This window comes from Pterocles gutturalis, unplaced genomic scaffold, assembly GCF_000699245.1.
Source record: "Pterocles gutturalis isolate BGI_N339 unplaced genomic scaffold, ASM69924v1 scaffold48130, whole genome shotgun sequence".
Taxonomy (NCBI): Eukaryota; Metazoa; Chordata; class Aves; order Pterocliformes; family Pteroclidae; genus Pterocles; species Pterocles gutturalis.
The window spans coordinates 3,572-20,511 of record NW_010142587.1 but is presented as its reverse complement, the minus strand read 5'-3'; the positions used below and the strand labels follow the sequence as shown (position 1 = coordinate 20,511).

General features: G+C 38.2%; 1 protein-coding gene across 1 annotated transcript; it reads left to right on the top strand.

The window, feature by feature from the left end:
- Positions 1-14,388: 14,388 nt before the first annotated feature.
- Positions 14,389-14,872, top strand: LOC104469769 (bone morphogenetic protein 5-like; the record flags this gene model as incomplete). The annotated part of the gene is made up of 1 exon (XM_010084414.1): positions 14,389-14,872. A coding segment is annotated over exon 1 (484 nt), but the record flags the coding sequence as incomplete, so codon positions are not given.
- Between the last annotated feature and the right edge of the window lie 2,068 nt (positions 14,873-16,940).

The following is a 16,940-nucleotide window of genomic DNA, read 5'->3' as shown; positions in this document are numbered from 1 at the left end:
CACGTGTGTTGAAAATGACCTCTAGATGTATTGGATAAAGTCAGATAGATAGATAGATGCTTTCTGCTACTACAGATTGTTGATGTGTATATTTAATTAGATCCCTTTTCTCTGTATTCATAGGAGAATCACATGATGGAAATCTATGCACAACTGTTTTTACGTTATCATTCACACACCCACCTACCTCCTGTTAAGAGAAAAGCTGAAGAGTGTTTGGGGAGCAGTGCTGTCCTTTTAGGAGAATTACAGAGCACAGAATTCCATTGGCTTTTAATTCCTTGAGAAAGGTAAGGGTACCTGAGGCATTAAATGTGTCCTGCCTAGACCCATTTCTCTCCTTTAACTACAAAGAGCCCAGCCCTACGACGATGATAATTTGGAGCCTCATGCAGTGCTTGCCATTAGGCAGGATGGATACAACCCCAGGCCACCCCCAGAGAGAGATGGTGGTCCACTGGCAAGAATCACATTTCCTCCAGGTGATCGAGCAGTGGGCATTGCCGTCTGTCCTACAAAGTTCCCTAATAGTCATGAACTGGGAACTGGGCTGTTTCTGTCAAACCAAATCTGGCACCGTAATGGTGAAGTTAAGATGAAAAGTAACAAAGATCAGTTTCCAGTTGTATTAGCCACCTCCATGGGAAATAAGAGTAGACGTAAGTAAGGGGCAATGTTTGTAGATTGTTCTATTTAGCTAGTAATAATCTGAATAAAATGGCAGGTATTTCACATTTCTGTAAATGGGAGGTGAAATAAGAAATGTAAATGATGGTGTCTGTGCGAACTTCATTCACAAGTATAAATGTCATGTAAAATGCAACTGGTATTTTTTCATTTCTCATTTATTCAATTAATTAAAATTGTGTGTGGATGTCTTTGCTTCTACTCATGGTTCTTTTGTTAAATATGTCTAGTGAGCATGGGAATGAACACACTTCTATTATTATCTGCCTCATACTACCATTAAAAGTAATGGTGGGGACTTGCTTTTATGGGTTACTGCTAGTTTTTTTTAAGGGTGTACAAAAAATATCATTTGTAACCTAAATATGACATATTTACAGAGTGATAGTAACCACAAAGCTTTGGGCCAAAATGTCAACTGTGATTTTTTTTTTTCCCCTGAGAAACTTGCACTGAACAGTTATTTATGCAGTCAGACTTTCCCTCTATTTTCTTGAGTTACAATGAAAAACTTTCTATACAATATCATCTTCTCATTTAGGTGTCCTTGGAGTCCCTCCCCCTTTTTGCTCTCCTACTTTTGCTTTTGTCAGTCTTCTGATCTCTCCCATTTGAACTAATTTTCCAAGCACGTATCATTATTTCTTGTTTGTGTGTGCATTTGTGCAACTGGAACTGTAGCCACTGCCTTTTGAGTCTTAATGCCTGGAGTCATCTGGTTCGATACATTCCTTTTATTACCTTTTATCGAACAGCACAGTAACTAAAAATCAACTTATTTTATATCATCCATACAAAGCACTCATTTCTTTACTACTTTATTGTACGAATCTTTTCAGGCTTCTTGTATTATTTCATTAGCAGCAGGTCAGTGTGTAAAAGTAGAGCATGCCCGTGGTTCAGAAGGCAAAAGGTGCCTGTGGCTGGGAAAAAGAAGCTGTGCCAGACTGGAGTCTGATCTGTAGCGCTGTGGGTAACCTCCCTCGGTCATCATCCACAGGCAGCTGGGGCTGTGTTATGCAACTGCAAGAGTTTCTGATTTTTCAGATACTGTGTCATCCACAGCAAGTAGGAGAAATAGTTTTAGAGGAAGGAAAGACCTTAGGACATTCTCAGTATGCAGCTCAGGAAGCTGAAATACTGATTGCACCAGTATAAATGCAAGTGGGATGGTTTGGGATGACTTAAAACCAAGGTTATTTTTTAAAAAATTAGCACTCCTCAAGAGCAGAAACTTAAGTTTCTAATCAGAGATCTCATCTGTTAAGCAGGTGGTTGTACAAACCATTTGAAAAGTATTAGCAGGATCAAAATATCACAGTTGCGTGTTGCAGTGTTTGGAGTGTCAGTTCGCTCTAAATCTCTCTCTCCCATTTCATCTCTTTCAGTCTCTGGTTAATATTAATCTGGGCTAATGGTGCAAACATTCTGGGTGTAATGCAACAAGGCATAAAAGCATGTTCATAATTTGAAGTATTTGAGTCATCCTTTTAACTGATAAGCATATGATTAAGTGCTCTGCTGGGATGGGGCCAGAGTACATTTCACTGCTAGCTAGAGTGAGTTTGCTCTTGTGCTGTAACACACACCTTTAAATTTGACTCCATCCCTATGCAGGATGGAGTCGGTACATTGTGGACTGGATTGTTATCGCATTAAACAGACAGACAATGTTCAAACCATCCTTCAGTGCCACGCAAAAAAAAAAAAAAAAAAAAAAAAAGAAAGATAGGAATCATGATCTGTGAGTGAATAAAGAAACAAGGCCAGTTTCCACAGCTCGCATGAAGGGAAAATCTCCCACTGACTTAATTAGGTGCACTGTCTGACTAAAGCCTGCATGACTTGGCCAACATTTCCTATCATTCCAGCATTATGACAGAAGTCACCAGAGCAATTCCAGCTGAGAAGTAGTCATGCTCCATACTTCATCCGGAGAAAAAATGGAGGATGGCTGCAGAATCTGCACACGGATTGACAATAGCTAATGATACCACATAATCCTGTTGCTCAGCTCCTGTTGAGCTCTCAGATTTAATGACCCTTCTATTTACACAATGACATGGGACATAAAAGTTTCCTGTCAGGTAAACAAAATTGAGCTTTTGCTCTTACCTCTTGTACATTTTGTATAGGAAATTCTGTTTTGACGAATCCTGTAAAAATATTATTTTATTTCCAATAGAAACCCTTAATCTTTTATTCTACTTATATTTTTTCTGCCATCAGTATCTGGAAGCAGAGATTCGTTTTCTATTTGCATACCATCCTTGTGAGACTGATACCTAATTCTGGTTTCTAGCAATCACTCTCCATAGTATTTTTGGTGATCTCTCTTTTCTTCTTGAATAGCCTAAATCTTGACAATAACTCAAGTTCACACTACCAGATGTTTCAAGTAGAAAATGTCTTGGTTTTCAAGGACTTCTGTGTCTGTAGCTGTCCTCCTCTTGACTGTAGAAGACAGAATTATCCTCTTCTATTTGCTTTTTCTGACATACCTTCTTTTTTTGTAAATTTTATTTCTGAAATACATCTTCCTTTTCACATTTTTTGCTGTTTTTAAAAGGCCTTATTAACTTCCTTTCTATAGCACAAAATAACAAAGTGCTGCAGTCAAATACACAGTCCTCAGAGATGGACTCTACTGGTTTCTGCTTTCACCTTTGTAGGCATCCTTTTCTGGGAATTAGAAAAAGGCCCCAAACTCCAAAAAACATGTGGAATTGATAAACATGATGTCAAGGCAATCAGTCTAGTCAGTTTGGGAAAAGAAGTCAGATGATGAGGCTGGTGTTTTCTTTCTTTTTCATTGTCATACACAGTCTGTTTGTTAGTTCCTGTTGTTTCCTGCATCATAAAATATTGCTTGAGCCATATTTGGAGGATCAGATAAAGAGGTGTTTTAGCAGATAGCCAAGTAGAGAAAAAAATATGGAACGGAACCCACAGTAGCACTTACTGCAATAATTCTTCATTTTCAGTCCTCAAATCTCCTGGCTTATCTGAATCCCCATGGTCTCACCCCACCTTGCTTCCTTTCTCTCACCTCCACTCCCTGCTTGGGTGGCACTGGGTGCCTCTCCCCCAGTACAACCCAACCAAGGGTGCTCCTTCCTTTGCATAGCATCAGCTAATTGGAACTTGCTTGAAATCTCACCTTAAAAGCTTCCCTTTTTCTCATGATTAAAAGCAGAGTGCAAGGCAGCATCCAGAAAATGATCCACCACCACATCAACTGGATGTTACTGTTCCTTGGGACCTCACTGGACCTTGGCTAGATGTGGGCAGCCTAGGCTCAGATTCCAGGCTTTCCAGTCATCCTGTAGATTATTGCTTGTTTACCAGGTTTTCTTCCTGAGCATTATCACTGAAGCATATTTTCCAGCCTTTTTTCCTCACACAGTTGAAATCAACGCCACCTAGTAAATAGCTGGTGAAGAGTGATATTGAAGATCTTTGAAACTTCAAATACAGATATTTGAGAAAGACTTGTGATATAATTTCTGTGCATTTTCTATCAATTTTCTTGCTGTGTATTTCTCCCTTAAATTTCTCTTCACTTTGCATTTGTTCACCAAGGACAACTACTGTTATTTCCATTTTCTTTCATCTGTTTGGCCATAATTATAACTCTTCAGTAATGTAATACTGACAGCTGTTTCAGGACCCAAAAGAAGATCACAAGACAATGCCATTACTTTATTGCTTTTTTTTTTTCTTTTTTTCAAACCATGTAGTGGCAGATTATCTCCTATGCTCATTTCCCTGTGCTTCACTTGGAAGATCCAAAGGCAGCAAAGACTTGCTGAAGGTTCTCTTGGCAGGAGGCAAACTTCTGTAGGAGGAAGCAGGGAGAGATCTGCTGGTGAGGATGACTCCTTTATCTCTTTTCTAAGCCTGGGAGTGTATTCGAGAAAAGAAGGGAAGTGACATAATTAACTTTGATAATCTCTCCAGTTGGTAGGTAGTCCTGGGGGAAAATGACTGAATAGTGTTTGTTAGAACAGCATCATTCTGAGGCCAAGCAGAGGGAAAGAAAGGGGCTGTGAACATTGCTTTCAGTTGAGTCTTTGCTGTAGCCAGTGCCAGTCAGGCACAGAAAGAGAATAATGATAATTTGAGAAACATATAGTCCCGGACTGCTTCAGTTTATATCTTGGTTTTCAGTTAAAAATGTTAAATGCTTCTATCGATCTTGTTTGTGTATGTGCCTGTGTGGTACTACTATTACAGCGTATTAAATTACTCATCTGTTGGTGTGACCTACTTAATTATGTGCATATTGAGGTTCTTCTGTGAATCTAATTACCACCACAGTTTTCCTGTCAAAATTAGATACCCAGTGCTTGTAGACTGTATACATAAAGAGTTCATGCTGGCAAACAGCTGATGTTTCTCGGGCTACTGGCATGCCGTGACTTTTGTTCCAGCAACATACAACAAAAGGAGCTTGTATGCAAGTAGTAAATACAGCTTGGTGTCCAGGAACTGAAATTCTCCATAGCGTCTCAGCAGAGATGCCACATGGCAGGAGCTGTGGTGATGCCTTTGTCAGGGCAGAGTAGAGAAGGTCTAAGTGTTTGGGTGTCACTGGATAACAGTCTGCAGGACCTGCCTAGGGCATTAGCAGAGCATAGCCAAAGAACATGCTTTCTTACAAAAGGCATGCATGGTACAGATTAAGGCAGATAACACAGATGCTGTAGTATTATACTTCTCAGAGACCCAAACTGTAAACCTTTTCTGGTCACAGATGAGAGGAGCAAAAATCTCCATTAAAAAATATAGAACAACTGAAGTCACCAAAAGACAGTTAATAATGACCTATAAAATGCATGCAATCTTCCAGTCAACAATTTAAAATGTATTTAAAATATTTAACAAAGAAAGACTACTAGCGGCAAGAGTCTCTTTTACAAGAGTGTCCTGGCAAGAGGGGCAGTGTAACAGTCAATTATTACAAACAAAATCCAGGTTTCTTAATTAAAATACAAAATACTGGCTCTGCTGTGTAGCCTGTAATAAGTTATGTCTTGAGAAGACTGTAATTATGCTGGCGCCTGCTAGTGCCGCCATAGTTAAGTCTGTCACCATTTCCATTATAAACCCCATTTTTAAGCAATTTATAATGTAGCCATAAAAAATAATTTTAGATTGAAACTTGGCAAAGAAATTCTTAGACTGAAAAGTTTTGTTTCTTTTTTTTTTTTAATACAAATAATCTGTTTGATTATCTTCATGTTTTTTAGGAGAGCACTAAACAAGCCAGAAGTTTTATGGTTTTGAAGCTTTCTGGCCTTCCTGTAGTATAAACATATTTGCTTTTTTCATCTACATCAAGAGGATCCGTCATTGTTTGGAAGCAGGGGATTTTAGTTCTTCGAAGGTCCATAAATACAGGAAAACAAGCTGCATGATTTTTTACAGAAATAGTGAAGACTGATTAACTTTGAATTACAATGAAGAAATGAGAACAGTTAGAAATTAGTTAACCTTGGGCCTCAAAATAAATCACTGCAAAATGTTTCTGCCATGAGACTGACCTTGGTTTTCCAGCCCCCTTCTCATGCCAGACGAAGATGTGGCCTGAGCTGAAGACAACAGTGTCTCAAAGGTGGGTAACAAAGATGTTTCCAAAGCTTTCCCAGACACCCATTGTGTCTGCTTCTTCTGGCAATGCTCACAGGAGCATTCGGAAAATGTCTGCCTGAAAGTCATAAAAAATTCTCACTGATTTGTCCCAGTGCACATTTTATCACCAAAGAGTGATAAAGAGGAGAAAATGAGCAAGAAAATATTGGGCATCTGCTCTGAGAAATCTCTGTGAGAAGGTAGGTACACCTGTGTGCTTGTCTGTGTGGAGGGAAGCTGTACCTATTGGCCACTACTGATAGAACAACTGAGTTAACAAAGAGGTTCCCTATGCATCATCCTAATCTAAGCTATGAATGAACAAAAGTGAGTCTATTTTTGTAATTCAGTGCTGAGTTTCTAGAGAGGCAGATACATTTCTTGATGAGTAGCGCTGAACAACAAATAGTAAAACCTACAAAAATATCACTGTGAATCCACTTCCCAAAGGAAAAGACTGTTCTGCAGTCCCAGTCTGCATCTATAGCTGCCCTATAATTTACATGGCTTAACTAGAATTCCTCCAGGAAATACCATTTGCTCCAAATTAAAGGTCTGAATGCTAAGGAAGGAGCACTGAAGGTAGTAAAGCTAAAGCAGCAGAAATGAAGGACTGCTCGTGTGCCTCTGTCATGTTTAGGTTACAGGGCAGTTTCAGATGCAAAGGTTGCAATGTAAATCATACTCCTCTTGCCTAAGCCTGGTTCATGAGGGACATGGATTACTCTATTTAGCATCATCTAGGTCATGCTTTCAGACCTCTGGCTGCATAAAGGAAAGTTTAGCAGCTAAAGTGATCTTTCAACTTCAACGTGGAGATTTTAGTGCAAAGTAGGTATATACCTTCTCCAGTTTTTCTCAAACACTGTAACAAAGCTCTGAGGGAAACAAACTGGTCTTCCAGGCAAGCAGCATAAACTGGCTTTTTGCTTTATTCCTTTGCTTTGCCAGCTTAACAAATTCTTGCTTGAACAGGCTGTTGTAGTAAATTTTGGCAATGATGGTTACTCATTGTTGATTAAACTAATTTCATCAGCTATGGCAAATTGTAATCATTTTGCAAGATAAAGGCATTATAAGCTAGAAGGGAGTATGGTCTAATGAGAGAAATTCAGGAAACCATTATTTTATTTTAAAGACTTTTCTTGACTTGTGTTGTGGCCATTGCCACCACACTGCTACTGCATGTTGGCTAATTGAACAAACCCAGCCATGGAGGGTTTAATGGTTTCTGTGAAGCGTTCATACTCTTGCCTCTCTCAGTGCAGCTTGATTGCTACCAAGCTTTAGGGGTTGTTATGATGATAATTTAGCATAAGCACATAGGATACAAATAATGTCCTTTCTGACTGAGCTAATCTGGAATTTTGAACACTATTTGCTAATATTACTGGACAATTCACAAAATCCCCGGTATCATACTGCTGATTCTTAGCTGACTCTGATGTTGTATTCTTTCCTGAAAATGCCGTCGTGGTGAAAACCTTACAGCCTTTTGTAGCTGGGTTGTTGCCAGTTCCTCAGCTGGGCCTGGCCTGCCTCCCTGATGGATCCCCACACCTGAAAACATCCATGTAGAAAGAGCAGCCAACACACACCAAGGATTTTACGGTGTGCATAGTCTAGCAATGGTCCCATGCACATCCTTTTCTTTCACAATCCTTCTCCCAGAGCAAGAGATGACTGGTCTCTCAAGTACTCTGTGATTCATGGTAGTGCTCACTTAACTGAAAGGACTGGAGCAGCAGCTCCTCTTTTACTGCTTGAGAGGCCAGCTGATCTCTTACAAAACGGGAAACTTCACTAAACAAAGGAAGTCATTTTAAAGGAAGAAAATAACATCTGTCTACAGATACGTGAGGAGGGAAAGAAGAAATGGTAAAATAGAGATGGTGGGGGAAAAAGGTTTAAAGTTTAAAAAGCTGAAAAGACAGTCCATGTGGGAACAGAGGCAGCACATCCAAGTGGCAGACTAAACGTAGAGATTGTTCCAGCTCCAGCAGGGGGATTGGACTAGATGGTCTTTTGAGGTCCCTTCCGATCTCTAACGTTCTGTGATTCTGTGATTCTGTCATGTAATGAGAGGAAGTATAGCAAAGACAGGGAGAGTGCCTATAAAACAAAGCATGGGAAAAGGTATAAAACCCCCCAAACCAATTTGCAGAGAGACTGCTGCATCACTCAGTTGCCAGTAGAGGTGCTAAAGCCACGGCTATAGAACTCAGTAGCTAAATGCTCAAGGGAAGAAATAGTTCCTACATTTATATAGGTAGAGTATTTCACGACATGAACAATAGTGCAATGCAGCTACCTAGAAGGCGATTCGTTTAGGAATTAATTTCTGTGAGTATCTGTAGTTGAAAACAAAAAGACAGCCAGCAAGAGGCAGAAGAGCTTCCCTGAAAAAGCGCTGGGGCCAGCCCGGGAACACTGCAAAGTGCTCATGTCCGTGCTGCAGCCGGAGAACGATGAGACCAGCAGGTACCAGGCTGCAGCTGGGGCAGAATAAAACCCTTCTACAAGCTGAGCCAAGAATAATCTTTTTAAAAAGTGCTATACTTTGCTACTTACAAATGTTGCTCTTGCCCAAATGTTTTGTTTTTGCCTGAGTGCAGTTTCTTAATTTCTTTTATTTCTTTTTTTTTTCTTTTTTTTTTTTTTTAAATCTAATTAGAGGTTCCTTGTAAACCAAAAGGGATTTCTGGGAGCTTTTTGGGTTTGTAAATTATGCAAATTACAGTGCTCTGATGTTGGATCATATTATTAATTGTATACTTTGTGGTTCGCGTGTTCTGAAGAGTGTGTGAAACAAGTTTTTCTTTTTTTTTCTTTTTTCCCAGTCCTTGAACACAGTAAGTTTTTTGTTTTTTTGTTTTTTTGTTTTTTTTTTTAAAGTCTTCAGGTAGATTGCAAAATGTTTTTTTTTCCATTTTCCTAATGTTAGACTATATTTTTAATACTACAGACTATTCTGTGATGATAGCTTTACAACATTGTGTGTGTACTATAAATAGGACAAACTTCACAGATTATTATACTTAAAGCTGGAGGTCTTTCTGTAAATTTTAAACAAAGTGTTCTATTAAATGCCATCTATAAAATGCTTGATGACTTACCTCCTAGGCTGATTTGTGATTTTTGCCTCTGCTTTTGAAATCCTGGATGAAAAACTAATTTGCTACAGGAAACTGGTTGGTAACTGAATAAATAACACTATAATCTAAGTATTGAACACTTCCACATAGCAAATATTATTTTGCAATGCATTCCTCTTCCTGCAGAATAAAATGGAAGTACTCTCCCTATGTAATGCCTAACAATCCCCAGCAATATGTGTAAAGTGTATAGATGTTGATTAACACCACAGTGGTTATCCTAAAATTCCCCCGTGGTTAAGGAGCACAGCTATCTTTGTGGTTCAGGACAGCTATCTTTCCATCCTGATATATGAAGTTAAATAAAGTGATTGAACAAATTTTCTGTTCTAAAAATGGTAGTGTTTCTGCATCTGAAATGATTCCTGACTATCAATTAGCAAACATTGTGAGATTATTCAGAATAAAAAGGGTTTCTATCAATATGCAACATTTACAAATATCATATTCAATTTATGTCTCAGCTGCCAATTTCTGCAGCTAATTCTACCAGTTTTCACGCTGTGTCCCTTACAAATGTAATTCCCTGTGCATTAGGAGACATATCTTTCATTGATGCAGAAAAATACGTTTGCATTTCTTTCTTACATTTGCAGGGTAAGAATGCAACTGTCATACAACATCCAACTCAATAAAATAATAAAAAAATAAACTGAATGAAGGATGTCATACATGTTTTGTTGATTGGACATTTGGAACATATGAACATATGCATACTTATGTCCAAAGGCTCTAATGCACACGTCATGCAGTCCATACCATTGTAAATACAACTTGGATACAGGTAGTATAACCACCTGGCAATGGTTTCTGTGTAAGGTTTCTGACCCAAGAAGAGTCCACACAACTTGCTTTCTTTTTGCTGGGGAGTCTGTAGTTTTAAACTCTAATGATTTTCCTGCTTTCATTAAACCTTTTCATAAAAGTCTTTCTCCATGTACCTTTTCCAGCAATAGCCTTGCAGAGAGATAACAAGGACACACTGACACATTTGTGATGCTGGATCATCTGTTTATGCATAATATTGATCTGAATGCCAAATTTAGCTGGTCATTAAGAGGGAAAGAACCAGAAGGATCATTCACTGTGCATGTGTAGCTTTCAGATTTAGATTGCAAATATCTTGGAGAGGGTCTGCATTTTGGTCTATTTTGTCAGACTGTTAGAGAGAACCATTTCTGTGGGAAATTAGTCTCAGTAGATATGATATTGAGAAGCCAGAGGGATTTTGCATTCAGTAGCCATTCACTGATTTTATATATTTTTAGTAGTGTGTGCTGCCCATAAAAACAATTGCACCCTCAATGATTGCAATGACCTGCTGGGTAGTTATAATTTTTTTCGCCATTGCAGTGTTATGATTCATTGGAATCTGAGATTGGCAAACTCTGGATTCCTGGGTTTCATTACTTCTCTTATGATATTTACTCTAACATTGTTTAGGTTAGTACAAATGTAACGAGCTCTGAATTCACTCATCATGTACATATATGTCTCATTGTTTAAGAAATTAATTCAACTGCTTCTTGTGTGGCACTGTCAGGGGTGCCTGCACGGTGCTCTGCTGCTCTCCTGCCTCTGAGACCCTGCTCTCCAGGTGCTCCATGGGTTACATCCTCCTCTTAAAGTCATCTATCCCTAATGGGAGTTCACTTCTGGAGTCATTTCAGTTTTCCTTTTTTTTTTTTTAAAGGACTGGATAAGGGCTGGTCAGGTGATTTCATATGTTGCTTCCAGGCTGAGCATCTGGAGAAGAAAGAAGGTCTATCCGTGTGTAGATTTTTTACTTCAAAATTTTGGTTTCAGACACAGGGTAAAACTGGAATCTCTGGGGCATTGTGTTCAAATCCATGGTTTTGATTTTGGGTCAAAACTTTACACTGACCTAAACTGTTATTTAGATTTGAGTGTATCTCAAAAAGGCACAAACGTGGCATTTCTTTTAAATTACAGTATTATGCAAACAGCTTGGAATAATTTTTTATTGTAAAACTTGAAACCTAGATCTGAGGTTTTTGAAACCGAACTCTAACCAAAACTACATCTAGATATCTATGCCAGTGTATTTTTATATATTATAAAATAAAATAACATGCTGAAATTGTATGTGGTATTTTTTCTGTAAGAAGGAAATTGATTCATATTGGAAATACAGAATGGGACCTATCGGCTACTACAGATCCCTTTCATTTCTTTAGCAAAAGTTTTCCTCTTTAGAGCTGGCTATATCTCCCAGGTATGACATGCATGTTAACAATGATCGTTTATGGGCAACAGATTTACTACAAAAGGACACTGTGTTTATATTAATAAAAGCTATTTTTATTTTCATGTTCTGATAAAGGATGTTTGGTGTCTCAGTGTAGGGTAGGTTAGCGTAAATAAACCCTTTGTATTTAGGTTACATGTTTGTCTGTGGCTCTATCTGAAAATAACAGGAGCTGTGTTGTCAAACATACGATTACTAGTTTATACGTTTTCTTCCTCAGTTTCTGTCTGGAAAAATGTTTACAACATAAAAGCATCCTCAAACTCAAGGGCATTTTTGGCTTTTTAAGTGGGAAAAGATTAACTAAATGTGGAACTCCAGACACTCTAGTGGGATAATATAGGAAGTTTCTACTGCTGGATGCACGGATGGGCTGAGGACTTAAATCCTCTGAGCAATCAATCCACTGGCTTTTATGAATGCTTAGGGAAAAAAGGGGGATCTATTGCTGGAAAAAGGAAATAAACCTTGTTGCAGGATACGTGATGGCCAAATTCAAAAAAGACATATGTATGCTAAAGTCTCATGTATCATTACAACTGTCTGAGAGGGACAAGTGAAAGCAAAACAAAACCAGGAAATAATACTTTTCTTATAACCCATGGATTTTGAGGGAAAACCTCAATGAGGAAAGAACCTCAATGACTTAGTTTTAGTGTTAATTCAGCAGGTCTAGTATGAGATAAATCCTTCCTTGGTAGAAACATTGTCTATTATATGTGCTGAAATATGAGAGAGAATCAGCTATATTTTAATGATAGCTGGACTAGACTGTAAATATAGACTAGGACTGACAATATATGTGAAAAGTTCGTTTGTGTTTAATATACTAGATAAATTGTTCCTGGCCTCTTAGGGTGTGACTATACTTACTGTCACACTCCCAAGTTTACTCAAGAACGGTCTGATTTGCTGAGTAGGTGCTAGTCATGTCAGGGAAAACCCGACGGGATGCATTTTGTATACCTGGTTTTTTCCCTCAGTGTCATGGATTAACCTTTTTTTGTCCTCTTTTTCTGCCCTTCATCAAAGGAAAGTCTCTTCCAGAGAGAAAGGCAAATTATAGGAATGGGGAAAATGACCACCAATGATCTGAGCAACATGAAATTTAACAGTGGGATTTTGTTTTAGTGAGAGGAAAACACCAGTTGCTGGCTGTCATAAAATTCTGTGCTGAACTTTAACTTCGTGGGCAGCAGCTTTAAAATCTATTTAATATTTCTTATTTCTTCAGTTAAGCTGTTTCTTTCTCTAGGTAATAATAGGTTGTGGGTTTAAATCTTAGCTTTTGATATTTACTGGGAAATGCAGTATAGCAATTTATGAGTCAAAATGTACTTTGAATAAATTATCATTGCAAATTACAGTTTATGCAAGCTGGGACTATAACCATAATTACACCATTGGCTATGCACAACTTGAAATCTCACTTGCTGAATAAATTTGTTTTCATTCAGATTGCATTCCCGACATTTTTAGAAAAGAGTGAATCAAGCCTCACTGACAAACTTTCCTACAGAGTTTATTAAAAAGGTCACCTTTGTTTGCTAAACTTACCTAAAATGTAAACATTTCTTGAATTAATGAGATGCTGTTTCAGTCTGTTATGAGAGTTTCCCATTCAAGTTTACTAAACTAGAAACTCATAAGGACACTCACAAGAGCCTCCACATTACACCATGCCTTTAGCTGTCTATAAATCCTAAAATTGTTAAAGTTAAAATTGATTCTGCAAGCTGTTAGGAAAAAAACAACCGATAGCTAAAACTAGGTACATTACTGTAAACTGGGGAGGGTCGTGGGGGGGGGGGGGGGGGTGGTTAAAGCTCTGTCTGGCAAGAGAAGGGTTAAGGACTTTTTTGCTATACCCGTTTCAAATTACAATGAGAAGCCTCTTCTTTCCCAGCAGGGTTGTGCTTACATTAGTCTTTAGATCTCTCTTGAAGAGAGCTGTTATATTTGTGCCTGCTAGAGTTGGAAATAACAGTTCAGAAGCTGCAAAGGGTTGAATGGATTTACAGAAGGGGTTTTTTTTGCAAGTAAATTCATGGCAACACATTAATTTGATTAGTACATGCTTTAGAATTACTTTACACTCAAGCGATTCAAAGTTAAAGTTATCACCAGGCTGCTGGACAAATATGTGTTACACCACCAAGGTACAGATCAAGACAAATCTGTGACTCAGGATTTTATCTTGGGAAGAGCGCAAGGTGTACGAAGAACTCAGAATAACGAGGGAAGATAACTCTGGGAACTACAATGTGTCAGAAGAACAGCACTTGCTAATACAGCTCCCCACCAAAGACCTGGTTATCTCAGGTTTATATAGGAATGCCTAGGTCAGCTGACAAAATACTGGTCTTCTGCTCCATAAATGCAGAAAAAACGATAACAACAGTGGAAAATTGGAAGTCTGAATTTCAGCTTTCTTAGAAATAACTGCAACCTGACACATTCCGTAATATCTAAACAGGGTGGGGGGAGAGAAATCACCAAAGATGTTACGTTTAGAGATGACATTGACATGAAGAATAGGTAAATTTTGTTTTTCAGCCACTGGGAAAGCAGACCTCATAGGAACTCAGAACAAGTAGGAGAAAAGATTATTTTTTTTTTTCCTTGTTCTTTTTCTTTTCAAAGATGAACCTAACTGCGCTCAAAGCTTTCGTGGGCTTGCTCTGGAATTGCTGGGTTCTGGTGGGTCACGCACAGGGAGGTTTAGGAGACAATCATGTCCATTCGAGTTTTATTTACAGGAGGCTGCGGAACCACGAGAGAAGGGAGATTCAGAGAGAGATTCTCTCTATCCTGGGTTTGCCTCACAGACCCAGACCATTTTCACCAGGAAAGCAGGCTTCTTCTGCACCCCTCTTCATGCTGGACCTGTATAACGCCATGACAAGTGAAGAGGAAACTGAGGAGCTGGACTATTCACTAAAGGGATCAATGGCAGGGGAGAGCAGAGGGATGCGGAAAGGATACCCTGCCTCTCCAAATGGATATTCGCGGAGAATACAATTATCTCGCATGACCCCCCTGACCACGCAGAATCCTCCCTTAGCCAGCCTGCACGACACCAACTTTCTGAACGATGCTGACATGGTCATGAGCTTTGTCAATTTAGGTACGTGGAAAAATTTTTTGTTTCTCCTCTCTTTGACAATCTGTTAGGTTGATCTTGTGAGGGGCAAACCCTTCGGCTGGACTGTAACCTGTTCTGAAACAGCAGGATTGGGCCCAGACTGCTGTGCCACTGGGAAAAGAAAAATCGTACTGATGGTAAAGTAGCTTCATTGTAGGTGGCCATGGAAAAAGATTTTTCTCACTGTTTATATAAGTCAGTTTCTATAACTCCCCTCTGCTGGCTTCTGTTTTCTTTCTTTCATTGATGTAATGAAAATTCTAGCCTTAGGCCAACTAACTCCTTTTTTTTCTTAAATCTGAAAAAATCAAACACTTATGCCTATTGCTCGGTTATTTCCCTCACTGTTTTGCTTAAAGCTCAGACATGAACAAACATCACTTGTTAATATTTTAAAGCCTTGAATGTTATGAAAAGAAAAAAGCCATTTCTGAAAAGCAAAAAAAAAGATTTCTTAGGTTATTTAGGTTTTCTGTTGGTTAGAGTTTTATTATCTTTTCAGCTGGATGGCTGGATTTTAAATAATCTGTTGCTGTTTCTTTGTTATTTCTATTTAATAACCACAGACTGTGTTTTATTATTCTGCCATGGTGCTTAGTCTGCAATGGTTCTTATTGTCTGTGTCATAAATAAATTAAATAACAAGTGGAGTATTAAACACCAGAAACATGCAAGAAAAGAATGCTTTTGAAAATGATATCAAATCAGACACAAAAACTGATAAAACTAAATTATACTGGCTTCTGACTATAATAAACATATTTACCAGTTATGTAGTGGTTAGAAAAGCAGTTACAGGTCTCTTTAACAGAAAGCAACTTAAATCTCATTAAGAAAGCTGCAAATAATTCAAGAAATGCATTTACTATTTTTATAAGTATTTTAAATGTTGCAAGACTAATAAAGTTAGCTAAATAAAAACCCTTCTTATTTGATCTGAATAGCAAGAGATTTAATTGAAACCTTAAAATTTCTCAGTAAGCTGGTACAAAATCTGATGAACCCTTGCTTTCCAGGATAATACTTTTTGCAGAAATGTTTTAAACAACGGCACATGTTCTGAAATACCTTCAGATTACCACACACATTCTGTACCTTTTATGTCTACCAGGTCTTGTCAGGATTAAAAATGTTTCGAAACACTAAAGTCCTTAACAACTCGAATTTCTAGGAAAATGACACCCTGGAGTTTAGTTGTTGTAATAATAAAATTACTTTTCATTAATTATTTGGCAGATAAGGAGGTATTCAATTCTGAGATCTTTTTCCTTAAGAGTAACATATGTCCACAGCTCTAAATACATTTGCTTGTTGCTCTTACTCCTGAAATAGCAGACTAGAAAAAGACTAAATCTCTGTTTTTTTTAAAATGTATTCCTCTTCCTTAAGAAAGAGTTACACATTATCTCTGTATTACTTTTAAGTTATCATTGTATGCCTTGATTCACCCAGAGTATCTGGAGTCAGCTGAATTTAAAATAACAGTGTCATAAAAGAAAATAGGAAATGTTCTGATGCATAAGCATTACTCAAGGCCCTGACCATGCAAAAATTTTCCTCATATGTGCTGAGAAATACCCTCAGTAAATATGTCAGAGGCCATTTCATCAGTGGCCCTGAGGACTATTTACATGGGACCCAGGCTTTGATTTCACGAAACGTCTTTGATTTCATGAGGACTTCTTGCAGTGCATGAGTAGGAGTCTTTGAAGGCTTAGTGTCAGATATGTCCTACCCTGATCCTGCTGTGCTTCCCCAGATGAAAACCCTCTCTGGAAGAATGCAAGTTTCCACTGAGTGTCTTACCTTGACTGGGAAGTTTCTAATATTTGTCTCATTTTGTTGGGAAGCCACTGTCACCTGAAGAAATTAATTCTGAGGAGATAAAGTGTATCTTACCTTTCTAAACTGTGGAAAATGGGAGTGAAACGCTTTATTTTTCTAGTGATTATGATTAATATAGATATCATTAACTTACTATAAAAAAACTGTGTAAATACCAGGTTTTGTTTGGCCTCTGTAAAATTAAATTGTGTCTCAGCTCTAAGTG